General features: G+C 40.8%; 1 protein-coding gene across 1 annotated transcript in view; it reads left to right on the forward strand.

The window, feature by feature from the left end:
- DEAF1 (DEAF1 transcription factor) overlaps positions 1–24,043 on the forward strand; it is a 420,279-nt gene extending 396,236 nt beyond the window's left edge. The window contains exons 11-12 of the mRNA XM_086957772.1: positions 10,700–10,789; positions 23,015–24,043. Of these exons, the coding sequence (XP_086813898.1) occupies positions 10,700–10,789; positions 23,015–23,119 (195 nt within the window). The 3' untranslated portion in view covers positions 23,120–24,043. The remainder of the gene's footprint in view (positions 1–10,699; positions 10,790–23,014) is intronic.
- Positions 24,044–25,331: the final 1,288 nt, after the last annotated feature.

Here is a 25,331-nt window from a genome sequence, read left to right on the forward strand (position 1 = left end):
ACCTCGACATCATTGTGTACAGCAAACTCGTCCTGAAAAACCAGATCAACGCAGTCTCCTCCGCCTGCTTCCGCACTCTTCGTATGCTCCACAAGATCTTCAAATGGCTCCTGGTCAACTCCAGACGAATCGTCACCCAATCCCTAGTAACCAGCCGACTGGACTATGGCAATGCACTCTATGCAGGAATCAACTCTCTCTTCCTTAAGAAATTACAGACTAAACAGAATTATGTGGCTAGAATCATCCTTGACCTCCCCAAGCTGACTCACATCACCCACACCCCACCTCAGGAAGATCCACTGGCTCCCCATTCGAAGAGATGCCACTTCAAGATACTGATTCACACATGCAGAGCCTATCACAACTAAAGACCAGCATTCATTAACCATTGCTTGAACTTCCACCAACCCTCCAGACGACTTAGCTCTACCTCCCTCCACCTTGCTGACACCCCGTGCACCCTTCGAAGTGGCAGCAGAGGTCGTTCGTTCTCCTGCCTTGCAGCCAAGTCCTGGAACGACATCCCTCTACTCCTCTGGACCTCACCCTCACTACTTGAATTCAGGAAGGTACTCAAGACCTGACTGTTCGATTGAGCCTCCACAGCAAGATGCTCAGTGACTGAATACTGTAATACTCTCACAGGTGATTAGCCACACTTTACAATTCATGATTGATTGACTAGGCCAAGGTTCATAATGAAGTAAAACCCCTGTAGAATTAGAGCTCATTGTATCAGTCTTAAGTAGGAAACACCTAACAAGAATAGCCAACAGTCTAAAGATAGCTGCACAGTGAAGGGTGTGTAAGTGAAATTACTGACTGAATATCGAAGTCAAAAATATCGGAGCCGAAATCTCGAGATCAAGAACATCGAAGGTCCTATCTACATTATGGTAAGTACAAAAATATCGGAAAAAAATATTGTTGTCAAAAATGTAGCTGTAAAAATATTGGTTTTTTAAATGTTTAAAAATAATGTATAATAAAGTAAATACACATTTAAAATAAACAGTTAAAAATATGTTTAAAGTTATAAGTAATACATATAATGTAAAAAGAAATTAAACATATACATATAATATATATATTTTTAATAATATTTGCAATTATTGGTATAACTTATAAATTAAACATTTTATGAATTATAAATACATACATACACACACATACAACAATATAAATAAAAATATAAATATATATATAACAGATTAAAAGAAAAGTTTAAATAAATTAGACACTACATTAACTAAAACAGTAAATATTGGATAGCGTAGGGGTAAAAATTACTATTCCCACTCCAGAGACTACAAAAGTAGGGAAAGTGTTGGATAGCGTAGGGGTAAAAATCACTATTCCAACTCCAGAGAGTGCAACAGTAGAGAAAGTGTTGAATAGCGTAGGGATAAAAATTACTATTCCAACTCCAGAAAGTACAACAGCAGGGAAAGTGTTGGACAGCGTAGGGGTAAAAATAACTATTCCAACTCCAGAGAGAGCAACAGTAGGGAAAGTGTTGGATAGCATAGGGGTAAAAATTACTATTCCAACTCCAGAGAGAGCAACAGTAGGGAAAGTGTTGGATAGCGTAGGGGTAAAAATTACTATTCCAACTCCAGAGAGTGCAACAGTAGGGAAAGTGTTCGATAGCATAGGGCAGTGGTTCCCAAACTTTTTCAACTCCTGGCTCCCTTGAGCTATTGGCCGTTGGCCATGGCTCCCTATTATGTTACTTTTTTGGGAGGCAAGTCGGGGGATGTAAGCACAGCCTCAGGGGTACTTTCATTTTTCTCCCTGAAAATAATTTGGATGAAGGTATTAAAACCATGGAGTCTGTGAGAGTGTGTCAGTGGTAGGCTATGATATGCGTGACAGGTCGCGGTAAGACCTTTTAGGTAGTACTTGCATGTAGTCATTTGACTCACAATTAGTTTTGAAGTTGAAGAACTATTGTTTTCACACCAGACTTTGCATGTATGTGTGCATGCGTGTTTGGTGCCTGCCACTAACATATGTTGAATAATGCAACAAACTGCATTGTTTGCAAATATGGGGACAATGTAGCATCCCAGCTGAATAGTGTACTGGTGCAGGTTGTATGATGAGGCATGTGAAATTCTGGAAGAATGGAATGTAGTGGTGGTAATCACAAAAGGGATCCAATTGGAGGTGCCATTCAAATCCTACAGATAAATATGAAAGTCCAGACCTTACTAGTGTGGCTTCTTGGGTACTAGAAATACTGCCAGCATGAGCACTGATACTAGAACCACAGCTAGGAACGACAATATTGTCTAAAAACTATCCACAACCCTCTTCTCACACTTTGAGGCCATTAGATAAGCTAGCCACAATTAAAGAAGTCACTTCTGCTGCTTTCCAGAGTAGCATGTGAAAACAGACTGTAGGAGTAGCACATGGAAACAGACCACAGAAACAAACTTTACAAAAGCAGAATACAAAACAGACTTCCAAAATCTCCATCTTATGTTAACATCTCCCACAAAAATGAATCCTTGCACCTCAAATGCATGTTGATTTTTCAGAGAAGCCAGTTAAGGTACGGCCCAGATTTTGGCCAAATTTATTTAGAAGACTGCAAAAGATATTTGAACAGATTACATTTTCACATGGGGCAAACACTGGTCTTTGCAGCTGTGCCTCACTATGGAAAGGTTGGTGTCCATAAAATAGGTTTCTGGAACATTCAGCATGTTGTGTGGAAGCATGGGCCCAACTAAACATCTGTTTATCTACTGAGGAATGCATGCAAGCGCATACATAGGAGTATGTGACATCCGAATACAAAAGCAGGAAAAAGCAAAAAGCATAGGCGTTTTTAATGGTTTATGCTCGTGTTATTTAATTGCCGAAACTTCATAGAATTCTCAGCTCACAAAAATACAGGTCAAGAGTGCACTGCTGTACACTGAAGGGTTCCTGTTGCCAATCTGTGTGCTTGGTGCACGGAGCCCCTGGCTACTTTTCACGGTGCACTGGGGTGCCACGGCCCACAGATTGGGAACCACACGCGTAGGGGTAAAAATTACTATTCCCACTCTAGAGAGTGCAACAGTAGGGAAAGTGTTGGATAGCATAGGGGTAAAAATTATTATTCCAACTCCAGAGAGTGCAACATTAGGGAAAGTGTTGGATAGCGTAGGGGTAAAAAATACTATTCCAACTCCAGAGATTGCAACAGTAGGGAAAGTGTTGCATAGCGTATGGGGTAAAAATTACCATTCCAACTCCAGAGAGTGCAACAGTGGTTAAAGTGTTGGGACAGCGTAGGGGTACAAATTACTATTCCCACTCTAGAGAGTGCAACAGTAGGGAAAGTGTTGGATAGCGTAGGGGTAAAAATTACTATTCCAACTCCAGAGAGTGCAACATTAGGGAAAGTGTTGGATAGCGTAGGGGTACAAATTACTATTCCAACTCCAGAGTGCAACAGTAGGGAAAGTGTTCGATAGCGTAGAGGTTAACATTACTATTCCAACTCCAGAGAGTGCAACAGTAGGGAGTGTTGGATAGCGTAGGGGTAAAAATTACTATTCCCACTCCAGAGAGTGCAACAGCAGGGAAAGTGTTGGATAGCGTAGGGGAAAAAATAACTTCCTAATAATTAAAACATTCAAAAAAAATAAATAATAATTTAATTATTAAATAACAAATTAAATAACAATACCAATAAATAATTACTTGAAAATAATTACCAAAGAATAATTAACAATTAAATTGATGATACAAACAATTAAATAGTAATTATTAAAAAGTAATTACCAAATAATATTTGCATAACAAATCATTAATTTCCAAAACCAAAAAACAATAATTATGAAAAAATATTTAGCATTTAACAATACAAAACAGACTTCCAAAATCTCCATCTTATGTTAACATCTCCCACAAAAATGAATCCTTGCACCTCAAATGCATGTTGATTTTTCAGAGAAGCCCGTTAAGGTACGGCCCAGATTTTGGCCGAATTTATTTAGAAGACTGCAAAAGATATTTGAACAGATTACATTTTCACATGGGGCAAACACTGGTCTTTGCAGCTGTGCCTCACTATGGAAAGGTTGGTGTCCATAAAATAGGTTTCTGGAACATTCAGCATGCTGTGTGGAAGCATGGGCCCAACTAAACATCTGTTTATCTACTGAGGAATGCATGCAAGCGCATACATAGGAGTGTGTGACATCCGAATACAAAAGCAGGAAAAAGCAAAAAGCATAGGCGTTTTTAATGGTTTATGCTCGTGTTATTTAATTGCCGAAACTTCATAGAATTCTCAGCTCACAAAAATACAGGTCAAGAATGCACTGCTGTACACTGAAGGATTCCTGTTGCCAATCTGTGTGCTTGGTGCACGGAGCCCCTGGCTACTTTTCACGGTGCACTGGGGTGCCACGGCCCACAGATTGGGAACCACTGGCGTAGGGGTAAAAATTACTATTCCCACTCTAGAGAGTGCAACAGTAGGGAAAGTGTTGGATAGCATAGGGGTAAAAATTACTATTCCAACTCCAGAGAGTGCAACATTAGGGAAAGTGTTGGATAGCGTAGGGGTAAAAAATACTATTCCAACTCCAGAGATTGCAACAGTAGGGAAAGTGTTGCATAGCGTATGGGGTAAAAATTACCATTCCAACTCCAGAGAGTGCAACAGTGGTTAAAGTGTTGGGACAGCGTAGGGGTACAAATTACTATTCCCACTCTAGAGAGTGCAACAGTAGGGAAAGTGTTGGATAGCGTAGGGGTAAAAATTACTATTCCAACTCCAGAGAGTGCAACATTAGGGAAAGTGTTGGATAGCGTAGGGGTACAAATTACTATTCCAACTCCAGAGTGCAACAGTAGGGAAAGTGTTCGATAGCGTAGAGGTTAACATTACTATTCCAACTCCAGAGAGTGCAACAGTAGGGAGTGTTGGATAGCGTAGGGGTAAAAATTACTATTCCCACTCCAGAGAGTGCAACAGCAGGGAAAGTGTTGGATAGTGTAGGGGAAAAAATAACTTCCTAATAATTAAAACATTCAAAAAAATTTTTTTTTAATTATTAAATAACAAATTAAATAACAATACCAATAAATAATTACTTGAAAATAATTACCAAAGAATAATTAACAATTAAATTTATGATACAAACAATTAAATAGTAATTATTAAAAAGTAATTACCAAATAATATTTGCATAACAAATCATTAATTTCCAAAACCAAAAAACTATAATTATGAAAAAATATTTAGCAATTAACAATACATTGATACATACCAATAAATAATAACTAATCAAAATTAATTACCAATTATTATTTAATGAACAATACATTTATTTCCAAACCAAAAAAGATTAATTATTACAATGTTATTACCAATTAATAATTATTTAACAATAAATTAACTATCAATACTCAACAATAAAAATAAATAATTAATTACAATTAAATTATTTCCCACCCTGTTGCCCTATAAACTCACAACACACTTCAATAATAAATAAATACACTTAATATATTTACCAATGAATCAATTAAAAATTAATTACCAACTAATAAAAATTAATTACTAAATAATAATTTAACGTAAAATGTATTATCAATACCAATAAATAAAAATTAATAATTACTTAATTAAAATTAAATTACTTCCCACCCTATTCCCCTATAAACCCACAAACCCGCTATAGAACTAAAACGCAAAATGTACTTAAAAATAATTACTAATTTTAACATTTTTAAATTCATTTCCTATAATTAAATTACTTCCCACCCTATTCCCCTATAAACCCACGACCCGCTACGGTACTAAAATGCATAATTTACAACAACAACAAAATTACTTAGTTCTAAAAATGTTATACATATATTCTAAAACTAGTACAATAATTACCAAAAAATATAAACACAAATATATAAAATACATAATAAAATACATAACACTAATAAAAAATATCGATATTAGTAACATCAATATTTTTGCTGTCGATATTACTAACTTTGATATTAACAAAAACGATATTTCTTACCTTCAGGTCAATATTCTAGTTGTCGATATTCTTGATTTCGATATAGTGTCCCTACGATATATCCAACTCGATATTATTGTAGGTTGAAATGAAAAACTCGATATTTAAACTGTTCGCCGTGTAAGTGCTTGATTTTTTTATGAGATGAGAATGACTGCATGTCATTCAGAAGGGCAGCCGCGGCCGGTAGTGGGAGTACCGGCTGGGCAGTGACGTGGGGAGAGGGAGGGGCAGGGTGGGGGGTAGTCATGTATGGATTAAGGAGTTTAACAGGTAAGTAAACATATAAATAAATAAAACTAATTTCATTGCCCGCACTGCATCGCATTTGGTGATGCAGTGCATGCAACAAAATTTGTTTTATTTATTTTTATGTTTACTTACCTGTTAAACTCCGTAATCCATACATTACTACCCAGCCCCTCCCCCTCGCTACGTCACCGCCCGGCCGGTACTCCCACTACAGGCGGCGGCTGCCGGAGGGAAAAAACGCTTAATGAAAGCTGTTCTGCTGAAACCTATTGTCTCATGTTTATCCCCTTCGAAATGACTATATCCTGGTGAACGTCCATTATAACCATTCTTTTCCAAGACCACATACATTCTTCTCTTCTTTTGTATGTGGAAATCCCTTGTGGTCACTTACCCCCCTCCCCCCCCCCCCCTCTCTGCCTAGCTTTTTTTCTTGCTCTCCAGATCTGCTCTATATCTTCCTTACCCTCTTCCTCACTGTTACTGTATTCCAATTGCTCCTTTCACCTTAACTATGTTTGTTTTCTTTATCCCTGTTCCCTACTTCTGCTTGCACCCAGATACCCGTACAACTATCTTTTCCCTGGTACTTTTACTCATCACCTAGTACCTTTACTACTTTCTGTACCCTGGAGCCTTTGCCCTACCCATGCCCCTATTTCTCTACCCCACAATATCATAGTACTCCTACACCTGTTAAAACTACCTCTACCCCTTCTTATTCCTTATGTATCTACCTATACCTTAGCACCGCTAACCCTGCCTACACTCTAATACCTCTACCATGCCTACGTATACAAAGTACCTCAATGTTTGCCTATACCCTAATACAGTTACAACTATCAATACCGTTTTATTGCCAGGCCATCTATATCTAGCGGTACCGGTTGCCTCTAGATACGTTTTGTGTGTTCCTGAACTCTGATGACACATCGGCTCTGTGACTGATACATGTCCGCACATAATTTAACTTGTTACCTTCAGTTGCCACCGTCTTTTGCATTAAGGCATCCTATTGAAATCCCACATGTTCACTTCCTCAGAGTTAGGAACTTGGTAATTGAGCGAGTTAGATTTTTATTCTAAACTCTTTGTTTCAATGACATGGCCAAATTTTTAAAACATGTGACCGGGATTGATCAAATATCTAACCTAGTGGACGGCCTACACTAAGGTTTCCATCAGTACTGCCAAAGGACAGTGGCGAAAGGATATGCCCTGCCCATGATCAAGCATAACCTCATTCAGGTACTGGGGGATAAACGGTAAAGACGAGCCCCAACACAAAAATAAAATCGAAATGTTGGTCGTCGCTCTGAAACAGAGTGCAGAAAATTGTATGTTGTACCCATTTACTCCCATAAATCTTGATTGAATGACCTCTTCTCCTCTACCTGTTGTGCTGATGTAAAACCTTTGATAGAAACACACATGGAGTCCGATAGCTGTTCCCTTACAGGCCGGGATAACTAAAGATCATCTCGACCTCTAGAGTTCCAGTGGTTTATGCGATTGAAACAGCTCAGCCCTCCCTTCCAGACTGCACTGGAGAAAGAAGCGACGCGGTGTGACCTTTCATGCACCGCCGGCCGCTATCTTTAGCTTTAACTGCACAGTGCTGAATCTCACCTGCAGGAGACCGAGTTCCGCATGAGATGGTCTTGTCTTGGGCTCATCTCCTAGAGGTCTGATGTACTTCTGGGCGCAAACAGAGCATCACTTCTCTCCCGCCTGGTGATCCAGCAGATAGCGAAGTAGATGCAGAACCAGAGCTCATCCATCAGCTCGCAGGGGTCACTCACCCGAGGACCTCGTCTCGAGGTAGAGCAAGCTACCTGATGTAGAGCTTTGCATTCATCATCCGCTGACAGGCTCCCCTGGACGATGGGGCATGAGTGTGTGGTCAAGAGTTTGAGATGATGCTCGGCTAAAATAAATCCGTGTAAGCAAAGCCCCTTCACTTTACCCGCAGAGCTGGCCTCATCTCTGGCGTGTGTGGGTGTCCTGAATTTTGACAAAGCATTCGCTGCTCATAGTCACACGAGACGTGTTAATGCTGGCAGAGTGACGATATAGGTCAGTTATTTGTACCTATCTCCTGAGGTACCACCGCCTCTCCAACACACGTAAGCAGTACCGGCATCTCAACACTGCATGCTGAAAAGCATGGAATTAGATTGAAAGTTATTTTTAACAGCATTATTTGTCGAGTTATTAAAAAGCTCACTACTAAATCAAAACACAGAGGTCAACAATGATAGAAATACAGCATTCAATCCACTGATGCGTGCGGCAAGAGGTGGAGGGGAGTGTGGTTAACATGCCACATTTTTTAAAACGTTGTTAAACAAGCATTGGAAATGCAACAGTTCGCATTTTGAGTTAGAGCTATTTGGCATTGTAAATGGCAGTTTGTTTCCCCTATGTGTTATGGAGTGTATGTATGTGTTAGGTAGTGGTATTGTGTGGGTTGTATTGTAATAGTCGTGGTATTGTGTGGTGGAAATATATAGCATGGTGTGCCGTGGAATTCTGTGATAGTAATTAAATGTTGATAATTAAATGGTACTAAGTGTATTGGAAGTATGTAGAGTGACGTGTGTTGTGGAGTTTATTATGTGGAGTGATATTGTGTGTTGTGGAGTGACATGTTGTGGATTTGAATTATGTGTTATGTTAAATTTTGTGGCATGATGTGGAAATATGTGGTGTGGATTGGCGGTATGTGGCATGTTGTGGAATTGTGCTGTGTATTTAAAATATGTTTGGTGTGAAATTATGTGGTGTGTATTGGAAACGTGTGGAGTTGAATTGTGTGGCCTAAAACTGTGCAGCGTTGACTGAAATTATGCGTATTGGAATTACGTGTTATGGTGTGAATTGCTGGTGTGTGGCATAGAGTGCATTTTTTAGGGTTGTATTTATGTTGTATTGAGTAGAGTAATTATGTGGAATGTAATGTGATGATGAGTGGTACTATGTGGAGTGTAATTATATTTTGTGTTGTAGAATTGTGTGGCATTGAATTCTGTGGTGTGTGGAATTAAGTTGGGATGGTTTGGAGAGGAATTATGTGGCATAGTGTAGGTAGTATTATATGGTGTGGGATTATTTGCCATATTGCAAAGTTGAGTTTATTTTGTGCAATGCTAGTAAGTCTCATATTTGCGAGAGTTAGAGCTATTGGCGTTGTAAATGACAATGTATTTCCCCCATGTGTTATGGAGTGGAGTGAATGTATATGGTGTAGAGTGGAGTGGAATTATGTGGGTTGGATTGGAATTGTTGGTTGTGGATTTGCGTAACACGGAAATGTGTGATGTGGAGTGGCTGTGTGTAGTGGAATTATGTGTCCTGGTGTGCAGTGGAATTATGATGATAGTAATTATGTTGTTTTGAGTGTACTGGAATTATGTGGAGTGGGACTGTATGTTGGAAAGACTTGAAGGGATGGAGCAGTGTTGGTGAAATGGCAAACACTGCTTGACGTGCAACTCACTGCCACTGTAAAAGGTGGAAACTATGATGCTTTATAGTCAAAGTAAAAAATTCCATGTTACTGCGTCAGATATACTGGCACCCTTACAAATGAATTCCTAAATATGCTTTTATCCTTAATGAACAACTTAAAATGTATTTCATTTATTTACGCCCTGCTTTTTAGGAACATATACGCTTAGTGTGTTTGCATACCTCCGGGTCTAGCCAGCGCTATATAAAACCTTTAAAATAAAGTGAATAAGCAGCATTGGGCAAATCAGTTTGAAATAAAAATGTTTCTCTTCTGGGCAGAGGTAGAAGACAGCGCTTTCTAGGTAAAGCCTAAAGGGGCAGGTGCCATTCAATGGGTTGACTAGCAATGCTTGGTAATCGCCCCGCTGTAAGGCCTCACTATGCAAAATCCTCCCAACCCGACCCCACTCCTCCAAGTCTTGAGTCCTGCCGTGTGTAGGTCCGTTTCCACCCCGTAGCACCCCTCCACATCGCTCAGCAGTCCGATCCCGCCCCCTGCTCCCACACCTTTTCCCGCCACCCTGTGAGAGGCCCTTTCCTGGTGATTCTGGGTAGAGCTCCGTGCAGCCATGACTTCCTGTATCAAGATGCCCCGGGATCATGAAATCATCACCGGAGGTTGTTGGGATTTAAACTGCTACGTGTGTCTGCTACGTGGGCGAAGTATAAACTACGCTCACCACTAAAATGTATTTTCGAGGCATGCGTCTGACTGAATTTTTTTTGTGTTTTTATAAGTTTTAGTTACACAATCTCTTTTGTTTTTGCAGTCATACTTTGTGGTTTCAGTATTGTATGTGTATAGCACTTTTCGGTTTGTATTTTTCTTCCTTGAATTTGCCCATACAAAAGGCATTCTCCACATGATACCTTTGCCTTTTTTTTCTACATTTCTGCAGCAGTCCTGTGTAAATTGTGGTCGAGAAGCAATGAACGAGTGTACAGGATGCCACAAGGTCAACTACTGCTCCACGTTCTGCCAGCGGAAGGTACGGGAAAGGGCCCTTTATTAAAACCATACAGTGATTTCTGTTTTCGTTCCCAATACATTTTCCTTGAGTTTCACTCTTTGATTGGCAGTCTTACATGTTTATACAATCAGAGGTCCATATTGACCAGACGTTTTTTCATTGCTACGTGTCTTGGCAATTAATGAACCATGCTTTAGCTGAATGTTCGCTCATACAATATTGTACGAAATGGTAGTGGAAAAATAGCTGTACATTTTCTCACCAGAATCTAACACACAAATGAGATTTAGTGCTAGTATTTGGCATATCATAAGGATGTGGTTGTATTCACTCCCATAATGAAGACGATTGTACCCTGCTGCCGCTTAAGTCACCTACCTGTAGTTCCGAAAGATCTCAACTGTTGTGCAGACCATTATCAACGTTGTTATTTAAGCCCCATTTCTCAACGACTGAAGCATCTTTAAAGGGTGTATGTAAGAATCTGTTCTACATAGACTCACTAGCTACCTGCAGGCCCTGTTCTACACCCTTGATCGAGAAGCATGTTCCTTTTTTGCCAGTGTTTTTGTGATATGAGCATTGTATCTGTAGGCATTAGTGTCCGCTGGTCCAGCAGGTTACTCCATCTGCACCACAAATTATTTAACATTGGTGCATATAATTTCCTCCTGATGGTGATCCCGTCCTGGCAGAAGTGCCTGCATCACTTTCTTCAATTTCTGTGGCGTAATTGTATGGGTGGAAGGTGGTGGAAATCTACAAGGTTTTTAATTTCTCTTTCTTCCTGTCACTCCAAGATCTGGAAATACTCTACATTTGAGCTGGTCAGTTTAGCTTTGCGTGTTTTTTTGATTTTTTACTGGTTTAACCAACCTATTGAGAGTTTGGTGTTACTCAGTATTTGAGCTGAACGGCTTAGCTATGCATGTTTTTTGATTTTTTTCAACCGATCTATGAAGAAATTTGTGTTTGTGTTAATCTACAGACTTGGCCTGACAACTGCTTTGCCCTTTCATTCTTATTTGCTTTACAACCTTTACCAATATTAGCATCTTCAAGGTTTTCTTAGTCATACCTGTGCCTGATCTTCAATCTCCACCTTTTTCTCCGATCCTTCTCAGGTTGTGCAGCAGCATGTGTGGCATAAAACAGTCTTCTAGCCTTTGTTTGTTAAAGCAGTTAGTCCTTAGTCTAATGTGCCCGAATCTTTGACCAGCTAATAATCACATTGACTCTTTTGCTGGCCAAGTGGAACACACTAGCTTTCTTGAATTGATGCAAAAGGGCCGGAAAAAAATAATTTCACCCCACTTGCCCAAAAATGAGAACACAACATCCAAATCCACTGCACTGTCGTCTAGTTCTCACTAATCCATAGGACCTGCTCGTTTGTTGGACAACATAAACCTTGGGTGAGGTGCCTAGACTGATTTCGGACACCCCCGCAGGATACGTTGGCCTATGGACCTGCTAATTCACAGTGACACCACAAGCCCCCCTAACATTACACGGGAGCAAATGGTTTCTGACAACCACTAACATGAGAATCCTGACACCTCAGGGATCGTAGAAATAGATCAGAACCTTTGGCTCAGTCACTCATGCTTTTTTGTACTCGTAGAAGTATACACAATACACAGTGGTACGTTTTCAATATATTTATTGATTCAACTTTATTCTTAACTAGAATACATGTGCTGCAATAATCAGTAGATAGAAACAGATTAAACTGATTACAAGCATCAAAAGCGTAAATAGTAGATATAGTTCTACCATAGTGCTAAAACAGTGTATATATGCAGGCATATAAACAAGGCAGTAATCGGGCCTACGCCTATTATGAGAAACCTACTCTAAGTATACCTAGAGTGTGTGTAGGTGTAGAGCCAAGAACCTCCCCAAGGGACGATCCAACTTGGAGAGAATGAAGGACCCCGTCTTGGTCACAAACTGGACACCCCTCATGGAGATGTCAGACCGCTGAGTGGTGAAGTCTCAGCATGCAATTAACCTCTATGTCAACTGAAGTGCCTCCTCTTCTAATCTATTAGGATTCTTATTAATTACAATAGAAAGCCAACTTGCAATGTAAGTTGTAGATAAGTAATGTTGTGATATGTAGATAACACTGTCGCCCAGTGGATGACAATAGAACAACATTTGTACATTGTGTGTAAAGAGGCCTTGTACTTGATGTTAGAGGCATTGTGATTATCTTGTGCGAAGCTAGATGTGTAAACAAAGTAGTTTCAGAGAAATGAATCAAACATTGTCATGCAGGCAAATGTGTGCATAAGTTCACAGCAGAAATGTTATTGTGAAAAAGAGGACAATGTAAATAATGAGCAGCTTCGCTACTTGGGCCTAACCAGGGAATATAACACCCACTCCTCATACTAAGGGTCTATATATAAAAGCTATTTAAAAAGCCAACAGGCTATAATGAAACCAAAATTAAAAAAAACAACTCTTAAAAGCATCTAACAGCAAGCTTCCCTTTTAAATATTCACATAAAATCCTCAAAGTCATTATACTATTTGAAATTCCAAGCACTCAAAAAGACATGGTGCCTAGAAAAAGCAAAAAGTTGTCTGATTCATGTTGTTGAAAAAACAGGCCACATTTTCCCACATGGAAAAATCCAATTGTTTGTGTTATGAGTGGTAGAGGCAACAATTGTGTTGCCCACAACTGCAGACGATGGTCCAAGAGGCGCGCCTCGAAGCAGGTTTTATGGAGCAAAAGTGATTCCATCCAGTTCCGAGAGCAGCCACTGAGGGAGGGACTGCATCCTGTAAGTGTATGGTTGAGCTGGTGTCCTTTTCACTAGAAGCCAAAGCATCCCAGGGTGGCTCGAAGAATGCATTCATCAGCAATAGAATACACTGGAGTTAACGGTGTGTTTTACTTAGACATTGCTTTATGCACACCGGAATCCCTTGAGTTCCTGTAAAACAGCCAAACATTCATTGATGTTAAATGGTGTTTCTGCCACCATTGTGCTGACACTGGTGAGGTCTGGTCCCCACATTCTCACACTAAACAGTAAGTAGTACGACCCCCCCATGGATTTTCTCAGCATGTTATTGAGTGCTCTTTGCACCCCACATAGGTGATTGACCCAGCTGACACCCAAGCCTAATAACCTTGCTGTTAAAGACTGCTTTGTCAAGTTTTTTTCTCTCAACTACCGAATTTCTCTCTGGATCGTTTATTCTCGTACTTGAACGAGTGTTTGCAGCAACGGCAGCAGTGCAGACTGTTGCCTTAGTGGCCTCATCTGCCATGGAATTCTCTTCAACGTGAATGCCAACACGCTGATGACTCAATGTGTGGATGACATGAGCCTGTGGCAAGCATTCTTTCATCTTCACCACCTGTTCCCAAAGCATCTTGTACAAGATCGTGCAACCGTTGGAATCTCGAAATGCATTTTGGCTCCAATAGTGAAGATATTCATTATAGGCCTGGACACAGTAGTATGAATCACACACTATTAGTGTGGGGAATGTTTCATCCATACTTGGTAGTGCCATTATCTGGGCTTTAAGCTCTGCAGCTGTGCTGTACAGTCTCCTAAGGCCTGTGTGTGTGTGTTTTTTCAGGACAGAATTTTACATCATGCATGTGCCCCTTTACGATTGTGCATGCCGCAGAATATTGGTGTTGTGTCCATACAACAGGTTGATCAGATTCATCAATATAAATTATGTATTCATGTCGATCTAGAGGCATTATTTTATTCAGCAGAGGATATCCCTGTTCATACTGCAGGAATGCTTGCGTTTGTAATGTAGAATTGAATCTGTAATCTACATCTGTTGCAGTGAAAGAGTTAGCCCATAGGATCCAACGTGGATGTAAGGCTTTGGCATTTGGATCTCTTGTTTTACTAACAGCCTGTAAGATCGGTACTGGGGTAATGACAATTATGCTCTTACCCAGAGCTACTGCTCTCTCAGTATAGCAATCTGTACCGCTAAGCGAATTTTCACAGTGGGTGCAAAACACATTTCAGCGTTTGTGTACAAATGTGATTTCTATGCAATATGTACAGTATCACCTTCATTAAAAGTGAAATAGGTGTATTCGGTTGGTCCAGCGACTATGCGGATCACCTGGTTAGTGGTGTTTACTTGTGTGTGCAAATGATTAGAAGCTATCATATCAGCTTGTAGGGAACGTAAAAGGTTTGTGTGTTCCTGTGTCCAATGGTTGATTGAAAAGTCAAGTCCAATAAAATCGTAGAACGGTTTTACTCGTTCTGCATTATCCAAAATGTATGTGCTGCCAAAATTAAAAAATCCTAGAATGGATTGTAGTCTTTTTAGAGACGTTGGAGGTTGGAGCAGTGTACATTTTTCTAAAATAGTGTGCTGCAAGGCTTTTGCCTTCACTTGACAACTTATATCCTAGAAACAGGACATTGAGTTGGGCAATTTTTGATTTTTTTTAAAAATTAAATTTGTAACCCAGGGGGGTAAATCCCAGAATTATGTGCTTTACTCTGGCCAAGTGTTCCATTAATTCCTTGTCCGTTAGATGTGATCTACATAGAATAATGCCTCCTCATCAGAATTTTGAAGTAACTCTGTTACCCTGGCTGAGAACAGCCCCAGGCTGTTCTTATACGCTTGAAGTTAACTACAAAATTGACGCTGTGAACCTAGTGCTGTTAATGTGGTCAAATATCTGCTCCCAGGCGCTATATTCTGGTAGAAAAATCTAATTGAGATCTAATTTTGTATTTCTTCGGTACAATGTTATTCATCAGTGTGGCACTATGTGCATTTTGTACTGCAAATGTGGGTGTGGAAGTGTTCAAATGTCTGTAGTCTAAGACTAGGCAGTATACATTGTCATTACAGGCAACAAGGGGTTATTCATGGAAGAGGTGCCATTTTCTATCACACCTTTGTGTTCATGACAAACCAGACTCCTCACTGATCGTGGAAACAGATCAGAACCTTTCCATCAGTCACTTGTGCTTATTTGTACTCCAAGAAATATACAGAATACACAGTGGGACATTTTAGATTTTTTGTTGAACCAACGTTTATTCTTGTATAGAATACATGTGCTGCATAATCAGTAGAAAGAAGCAGATGAAAGTGATTACTGCCTTGTTTATACGCTTTTGGTGTGTGTAATCAGGCATAAAGGGAGAGAGAATAAAGGGCCCCGTCTTGATCATGAACTGGACGCCCCTCCAAAGATGTCAAACTGCTGCGTGGTGAAGTCCCAGCATGCAGGTATCCTTTGTGTCAGCTGAAGTGCCTCCTCTGCTAATCTATTGGGAGGCTCATTATTTATAATAGAAAGCAGCCTTGCACATTGTCGATTTGCAATGTTATGGATTTGTAGATAGCTCTGTCACCTGTGGATGAAGACAGAACGACATTTGTACATAGTGCATAAAGAAGCCTTTAACCTGATATTTGAGGCATCATGATAATGTTATGCGAAGCTAGATGTGTAAACAAAGTAGTTTCAGAGAAACTATTCCAACATTGTCGTGCATGCAAATATGTTCAAAAATTCACTGCAGAAATGTTATTGTGAAACAGAGGAAAATGTAGGAAATGAGCAGCTTCGCTACATGGGCTTAAACTGGGAACATAACAGCTCAGTATATGGCTTTTGTCTGCACTCTTTTCGTAATTGTTTCTGATTCTTTGTCCAAAGTTCATCCAAACAGAGTGAAGGACTTGGACTGCTCTGGCAAGAAATCGTAAAGGGCACGTGCCTGTTGCTCTGCCAGTGTATGGCAACTATAATCAGTACCTTATGGTTAAAATGGCCAAATTCATTATTTACTTTTTCTGAGAATAGAAAGAGAAATTCCACCCTTGGGTGGAGAGTGCAGACAGCCATTTATGGAAACCTGCAGCTATCTGTGCTATAAGCTGATATTTTCCAAAATCACCTTAAAGTGGCAAGATCGCCTAATATCTAAACATTGTAAGTCTCCTTGTCTCCCATTTCATAACGGAAAAACTATTTAAAAAGCTTCACACATGGTCCTGAGACCGTGTCAGAGGAGGTTCACCCCCAGACATGGTCTATATGATAACTTAGATCAGGTGTTATTCTCAGGCTACCAGATACATATAGACAAAAGGTTGTACGCCAGGAAGCTGGAGCGCTTCCCAGTTTGGAGAAATGTTTCCCCTCAAATGGAGGTGCAAGCTGCCATAGCTCCTGACAGCCAGCCGTAGGTGCCCACAAGGCAAAACGAAACCCTTCGGGCCCCATCACAATGTTTTCCACAACAAAGTACCTTGTGGCGTGGGTCCAGGGAGAGGAAGCCAGCGCCCTGGACGAAGGCCACGATGTCATGCACTGTCGTCCTTCTGATTTGGAGGTCAACAACAATCTCAGCTCCCAGCTCAGGTCAACGATCCCCCCCGCCCTCAAACACCACACGCTCCAGAGCGCAAGCTATCACATGTCCAATGGTTGGAAGAACAGTTTCTCCCACACTCCTCGAACTCCTCACGTCCCAGTACCTCAGGTGCGCTGCTGATCTTTACGAGTACATTCCTCTGCACAGTATGACTACTGTGTACGCCAGGACGGTCCGTGTCCCAAACGACAATTACTTCCACCCTTTTCCACCGCACCCTAAGCCGTTCTTATGATCTTGTGGAAACTGAGAGATCCTTTGTGTCATTGGGATCTTGTTGACAGGAGGCCAACTAATAGGCCTTTGGAGAGTACTTAGGGACCAAAGGCATGACAGATGGCATTTTTTTTGCAGGCCAGCAATGTCCAGGCAAAATAAACCAAGTGATAGTCCCCTTCTTGGAGCATGACAAGCTCCAGGCTGCCACAAGTCTGCGGATAATCCAGTTGCAGTCCGTCCTGCCCCAATGATTCCTTGTATCGATGTCCCAGCGTCAAACCAGTGTAGTTCCATTTCCAATAGCTTCTCTAATTTAAAGCTACTTTTAGAGGACAAACAATATCCTATAAGCATAGGATGAGTAAACAACGCAAGCAAACGATTCTGGAGTTACAGACCCCTGTGGAGAAAGCTAGATAAGATTTAAGAGCAACAGCAGAGCATATTATTAAAGCACAACAGCAGGTATTATTAAAAGCTAAAGACCAATTGAAGGATTTCTTTTTGTTAGAGATCTCAGGAAGCAAGGGGGATCAACAAAAGGTCTGAGGAAAGCCAGCATATTAGCAGATTCCTGGCCTTGACTACGAAAAGTCAGAAAGCAGATTCAAATAATTAGTCCTTTTAGAAATCCTTCCAATAGCCTGCTAGAAGAAGATAAACTGGTAAAATTGGAGGTTTTTCTCTCTCATTTTAAACAAATTTATACAGAAACACAGGCGGTCCTATTTCGAATTACTGGAGCTACCGCAGATATCTCAGCAACGTATTGAGATGCTCAATGGCCCGATAGGAACCTCAGAAATGTTGTCAGTACTAAAAAGTATGTCCAACGCAAGGGGAGTGGGGCAGAGGGGATCCCGGTGGAAGTATATAAAATATTCCAAGAACTACTTCCTTTCTTAAAAAATCTGTTTATTCAAATAAAGGACAGAATAGATACCCCCAAAAGCTTCAAGGAGTCGGTACTGGTAGTCTTCCTTAAAAACTACAAAGATCCTCGCAATCCTAATTCCTATCGTCCCATCAGTTTGTTACATACAGACTACAAACTGTTCATGAAGGTTTGGGATAGAAAGATTGCTCCATGCGCCCAACAGGTGGTTCATACAGATCAAAATGGCTTCCTTCCAGGATGTCTAATGGCCACCAACACATATTTCTTAATACAAGCAATTAATTTTTTTTCGGCTAACAAGATAAAAGCGCCCATTCTGATGATGGATGCCGAAAAAGCTTTTGATTTGGTAGATTGGCGTGCCTTCTTTTTTATTTTGGAAAAGTTTGGTTTCCCATTACAGTTGATACATATGTTAAAAGAATTATATAGTCAGGCGGAAGCCAAAATGATCATCAATGGAATAGAGACCGGGAGGGTGAATATTAAACGTGGCACTCAACAGGACTGTCCGTTACCCCCTCTTTTGTTTTCTCTGTTTATTGAACCCCTTGCTGTCAAAGCTCGTAATAGTCTCCTGATTTTGCCCCCAATGGAAGGGATGGCAAAAATTAAGTTATATGCAGATGATATAATCTTATATCTCAAAGATGGGGATCTAATATACAGAATGCATTGGAGGAAATTCAGAAATTCACGCAGGTAGGGGGATATAAAGTGAGCCAAGCTAAAACAGAAATCTTACATTTAATTTGGTGCCTTCTGATATCCCTGCTTCCCTACAACTACGATTGCCACATCCAGTCAGATACATACGTGTTTTTGTCACAAACTATTATCGCCAATTATTTCCTTTGAATTATACCAGTACGCTTGCGAAAAAGAAAAAATTATTGATAGGTCGGATTTCTATGGTCAAAATGTCGGTGCTTTAGTTGTTTTTGTTTCTTTTAGTAATCTTCCCTTGAAAATCCCAGGCTCCTATTTTAAAGAATTGGACGAAATAATCCGAAAGTTTGTGTGAAATAAGAAGCACCGCTGGGTTAAGCTAGCCACACTACAACTGTTTGTAGAATTGGGGGATTAGCGCTCCCACATCTTCCAACCTACTACCAGGCCTCTTTGCTCAATCTGTTAACACAACTAGGAGAGCAAAATTAAGTTTTTCTAATACATATATGGAAGAAAAGTGCATTAAAACTCCCCACTTTTTTACGATTAGCGAAACTTCCTAAAAAGATCAGATACAAATTCATACTGGCATTAGTAGCAAGGTTTCAGCTTTATTACTAACTAGCAGCCCGTCCCGACCTTGTCCGGGAGCAATCAGGCTTCCTAGACCCCCGCCCGCCCCGACATTGTGCAGCAGCCCGGCCCCCCGCCCGCCCTGACATTGTCAAGCAGCTCGGGCCCCTGCCCGCCCGTCCCCCGCGAGCAATCAGGCTTCCCAGACCCCCGCCCACCCGACATTGTGCAGCAGCCCGGCCCCCCGCCCGCCCTGACATTGTCAAGCAGCTCAGGCCCCTGCCCGCCCCGTCCCCCGCCTGCCCCGACCCCCACCTGCCTGGAGCCTTACCTCAGCCGTGCTCCTCCCCCACGCTCCTCATTTCACCGTTCCGCCGCTCCTTGCCGCTTACTGCTCCTCCCGCCTGTCCGCCGGTCCTCACCGCCATTCCGCCCTTCGTCACTGATCCTCCCCTCCCCCGCAGCATGTCCGCCGCTCCTCTTCCGCTCTTGCACGCCGCTCCTCCCCGTGCTCCTGATGTCACCACGCAGGTCGTGGCCGGCGCTACTTGCAAGGGACTGCTTTTTTTTATCGTCAATTTTTTAAATAACGTATATTTTTTTTATTTATATAGCCTATGTCCATCTGCACACCCTGACGATTACAATGATGTATCGGGTGTGTGGATTGGCACTGTGGTTCCTGAGTTTAACCGCCTCAAAGGTGCAAAGTTCTTCCTTTATTATAGTAGTATAGATCACAAAATAATCCAGCATACCATGCTTAAACCCCTATTCAAGATTGTGCAGTAGGAGGTCTAACGTTGCCTAGAGGGCTTTACCAAGTGTAGCAAAAATTAGGTTTTGGTCAGCTTGGGGATTTTTCTAACCATGAGACGTTAATTACTTGGGAAACGGTACGATTGCAATCTTGCAATTTAAATACCGCTTTCTTAATGCGTTTTCTTCAGCTTGTGAACTTTCTTAAAAACAATAATACCATGCTGAATGAGGCCGCACGTCAAATTACTAGGCAGATGTTGAATAAAATTGTGGATGTGGGATTTTGGTATCAGCTATTACGTCAGCAGGCTCATAGTGAAGAGATTATTATGAAAGAGCTCCAGAAAATTCATTCAGACAGGCTGCAAGTTTAATGTGAAAGAGTGGCAGCAGCCTAGTAAGTTATCGAATAAAGCATTGCGAGGCGCAATTTTTAAGAGAATGATTTTTTTATCCAGATGGCTAGCATACTACATCCCTCTGAGATTGCGTAAGATGTTTCCAACAAATCCAAACCAATGTTTCAGATGCAATGAACAGGATGATGAGGGCTGGGTACACTTATTTTATTAGTGTAGCAACTTACAGCAATTTAAAGAAGGATGTTTTTATCATGATTTCTCAATTTATAGCTTTAACTATTGCCCCATCATGTATGCTCGTTTTATTTGGTTTATCGGGGGAAGTACAATGTTTAACGAAATATCAACAGTATTTTATAATAATTTCTATAGCGGTTGCTAAGTCACTTGTCCTGCAAAATTGGAAGACTAATAAAAAACTTAGAATTGACCATTGGGTTAATAAAATGTGCAGGACTTAGAGATTCGAGGAGGCCTTTGCAAAAGGTGTAGGAGCTACTGTAAGAATTAGAGCTATCTGGCAAAAAGTTTCTACTCGTATATCTGAGTAAAGTAGATTTCAAGAGCCCTCTGTTGTTGGGATTTAATCTCTGCACTTTAATAAAATATCCGCTGCTGGCTGCGAAAGCACTTTAAAGAGTTTTTTATATTTGTACTGATGCAGCCATTTGTATGGATTTTAGTAAATGCCTGCATTTTTACTAAAGTAACTGTTTTAAATAGTTCTTGATTTTGTTTCGCTAGCCTTATGTAGCCATTGTTTAGATTTTAGTTTGACAACTATGTAGTAACAGTTACTAATAAATATATGCTACTGTGGAATACATTCTGTATTCACCTTGCCATTTTTTTAATCTTCTCAAATTTTTATCAGGTATGTCGATGTTAACCCTGATTTTTCTATACAATGTCATGTAACATATTTTTGTTGCTAGCTATTTGATATCCGCAATTCTCATCTGCCAGGAATCCTGCTCTATTTAAAATATTTTTTTTAAAAGCTTCTCGAACGTCCGAGGCCGGAGCCTCAGTAGTTATACCCACAATAGCCTTTGAAGAGGCGATCAGTTTAAAAGGCCACCTTTGAAATGCACCGGCCTGCTCTAAATTTTGTTCTGTCTGCCCAGGAGGTTTAATCACTATCTTTAGTGGGGATAAGACCCTGCTTTCTGGACTGCTGGTCTCAATCCCACCCCCACCCCCATGTAACCATCCCAGAAAGGCTGCAGTTCCCTTGAGCCCCTAGTATATGGCCTTCTCTCAGGAATGCAGAGATGTAGCTGTCCGCCCCAGCACCAAGATGTGAACTGGAGACAGGCCAACCAGCACACAGAGCCACAAGCATCGAAATGCCCACTTTCCCAAAGTGACATTTCCACCTTAGTGATGTCAAATCCACTTGCACTATCGGAAAGGATTAACCATTACGGACGGATCAATACCAAACTCTATACTGCTACAATTCTGCACGTTGGAAATACTGCTCAATAGCCCTTCCTTACCATTCCACAAGCTAATTCAATGTGAGAAGCATGCTTCTTTGTACCAAACACACTATCCGGTGCCATTCACAACCCTTGCATGTAACACACACAAGCACATGCCCTAGTTCTTCTCAACACCACATCCTGTCCCCAGGGACAACTCCAAAGTAGCAAGAGACATGCAGAACCTTGGCACATAGCTTTTTAAATGCAAAGTCGAGTAACAGTAACCTGTGCATAGAGGCCCCACCAGGGCAAACTTGTGGGTCAATCGATGAGCTACCTCTGTTGAGGGCACAACCAGTGCTTCAGGCCCATGGAGGAGCATTCGAGGTACATGCCCTTGGTATATGTCTTACCCTTAGATATGGGACTTGGAGTGAACTTGAATCAGCCAATCATGTATTTTCCAATCACCAGTATGTATATGATAAGCACATCACTTTGGCAGTGTCAAATGCTCTCAAAGTCCTAAGGCTAGCACCTATATCAGCAGAAAACCGGGAAGGGGAAAGGCAGAAAGTTGAGGGAAAGAAAGGGCCATTTCCAAAATTTACCATGGGGGGGATCTCTACCCCAGTGGCAGAGACCTCTGCCAATGTGTGAAAATTTTCAGGTAGTAACTGTACACTCATAAATTCTGGTGTAGGAGGCTTCACTAGGGAGCAGAAGCATGTAAGTTTACATTCAGAAAGGGTGAATACCTAAATTAGTAAAGTTACTCCTAGGGGTAGTAGTAAATTTACATGAGTAAAACAACATGTGTAAATGTACTATTGTAAATGAGGTCCATAGTACACTTTTTACATGGTTGTCTTTTCTTTTTTAATGTTACTCTACTACTCTTTGTCTTCTTTCTGCAGGACTGGAAGGATCATCAGCAGATCTGTGGGCAGTCATCAATGGTCACAGTACAGGCAGAAGAACTGCAAGTCATGGATAATGACATTGAGAAAGTGGTTGTCTAAAATACTGTGATTATTTTAAGTCGCCAAAATATTGTTTGGAAAGGAGCTGACAATACAAGGGAGGTGGAGACAGCATCAGCCCATTGGCAATACAACATGATTAACTTATCTTGTACTGCGTAAGGAAATTACTTTTCAGCAGATGGACAAAGCAAGAACTGTTAACCCAAATAAGTTTTATCGCAGAATCAGAGACTGAAAAGACCTTCTGGAACCTGTGTTGCCCCCTTTCCAATCTTGCATTGGATGTTCTGTTGCCCCTCCCTTCCCTCTATTACTCCTTGCCATATTCTCATTTCTAATGTGGTTTCTACTTTTAACCTTTACACACCAATGATTCAACTGACTTCTCCATGGTTCTGCCTGGGAGGGGGGTTAAAGGGCAGTGTGTAGTGGGAAGTTTTAAAAGATTTTATTCTCAAGGTCCTGCCCAAGGAACACCACTGATATGAACTTGTTTATTGAAGCTTTGTCATGTCATCATGATTGTTTGATATGGTTTATCAATTTTCCTCTAACTGATAGACACATGTATCACACAGTGATGGAGGATGCCCAGTGTATCAAAGAAGTCTTATCACAGGGTACGTTTAGTCACTCACAGGCTGTGAGATCTTTCGTATAGTGTCATGAAAGAGAATTTCACTATCTGATGTCATTTGACATAACTGTGAGTCCAAAGTAACCAAAACAAATTATGATGCTGTGTACCATGGTTAAATGAATCCTGAAAAGGAGTCAAGTGATATGGTCTTAAGATTCACAAATTAAATTTGGTGTTAACCAGTGGCCTTTACCCCATGTAGGACATTATCTGATCTCAATCAGAAGTGTTTAGCAATGCAACAGTTGATGTTGTTGCATCAAGGATATTGTGCTGCATAAATAAATACTTATAAGGTCCCAAAGGTGAGACCTTTTGGCTATGCCAATGCTTGTTCTCTACTGCAGTCATTCCATTTGAACTTTTAAAAGGCTGGTTTGGGAAGCGATAGGGTATAGTTTATATTTTGCCCTACCAGGGGTACAATCTATTGCCACCTTAGGATGTGATTGTCAATCAGTGCATCCAACTATCCCCCCCCCCCCACCTCAATCCACTCAGCACAGAAACAAATATTAAAGAAATAACAATCAGCATGGGCTGGAGAAGTCAGCATATGTCAGTTTGAGCCTACATAAGCAATGCTCATTGGCTGCACAAGTGATGAGTTACACGATGCTTAAAGAAAAGTGCTCTACAGTAAACGAGTGACATGAAATGCATAGTGGTGTGGATAAAAAAACTAGAATTATCAACAAATATGAATATGCATAATATATTAAACATTAAAAAGAGTAACCCTGTATAAATTGTGCCAGACAACATTACAGATAATTCTGGTGCAGCACGCAGCATGGGGGTAGAGGTAGGAGAGAGGGTGTGGAAGAGATGTCCCAGGAGACCCATGGCAGAGAGGAGCTAGTTAGCAACATTTATTGGTGGGCAGGAGAGGTTGTGATTGAACTGAAGAGGCTTCACCTTTTTTTTCATAATGTTTTTATTCTACTTTTCCAGGGGTATCCTCATAATACCACACAATTTATCAAGACAGCAAGCCAATTGCATTAGAAAGCCATAGGAGAGCACGGCATATAATCTGTTTTTAACAGAGTAAAGGAGGGGAATGAAGAAATAGTAGACATGTAGGGGGACTGAAGCTCCAAACGAACACAGTAGTGGGTGAGAGTCCCCTGAAATATTCACCTCCCTAGCCAGGAAGTGAGAGAACCAAAGTAGAAAGGAGATTATAGCATTCAGAGAATGGTAGCCTTAAGGGTTAGTAAGATGTTTTTAAGGTTCAGAGATGAGTTGCATCCAGGGGTAGTAAGGTTATCCAGTTTTGGGAAGGGAAGCTAAGGAAGAGTCCACCCTGATAGCATCCTCTTATCAGGGTGGGATTAGATTGCCTATGATAAAACATGTCACAAAAGTGTGGAAGAGGCTTCCTCGTCCAGTCTATACTGTATTTTTTAGCTGAACAGGAGCTGCATGACAACAGGATAATGTGTAGCGCCATTACATCTTTCTGTGGTCTTATGTTATAGTGTTTGAGGGCTTTTGATGATATGGGACATCTAACTATCCCTTTGTGATAAAGCTGTGTTTTACTTACTGCAAGCAGAAGTCACAAAAAGAAAAAGAACAATAATAAAAGAAAAACAGGTCTCA

Source organism: Lissotriton vulgaris, chromosome 2_1 (genome assembly GCF_964263255.1).
Source record: "Lissotriton vulgaris chromosome 2_1, aLisVul1.2, whole genome shotgun sequence".
In the NCBI taxonomy this organism is placed as follows: Eukaryota; Metazoa; Chordata; class Amphibia; order Caudata; family Salamandridae; genus Lissotriton; species Lissotriton vulgaris.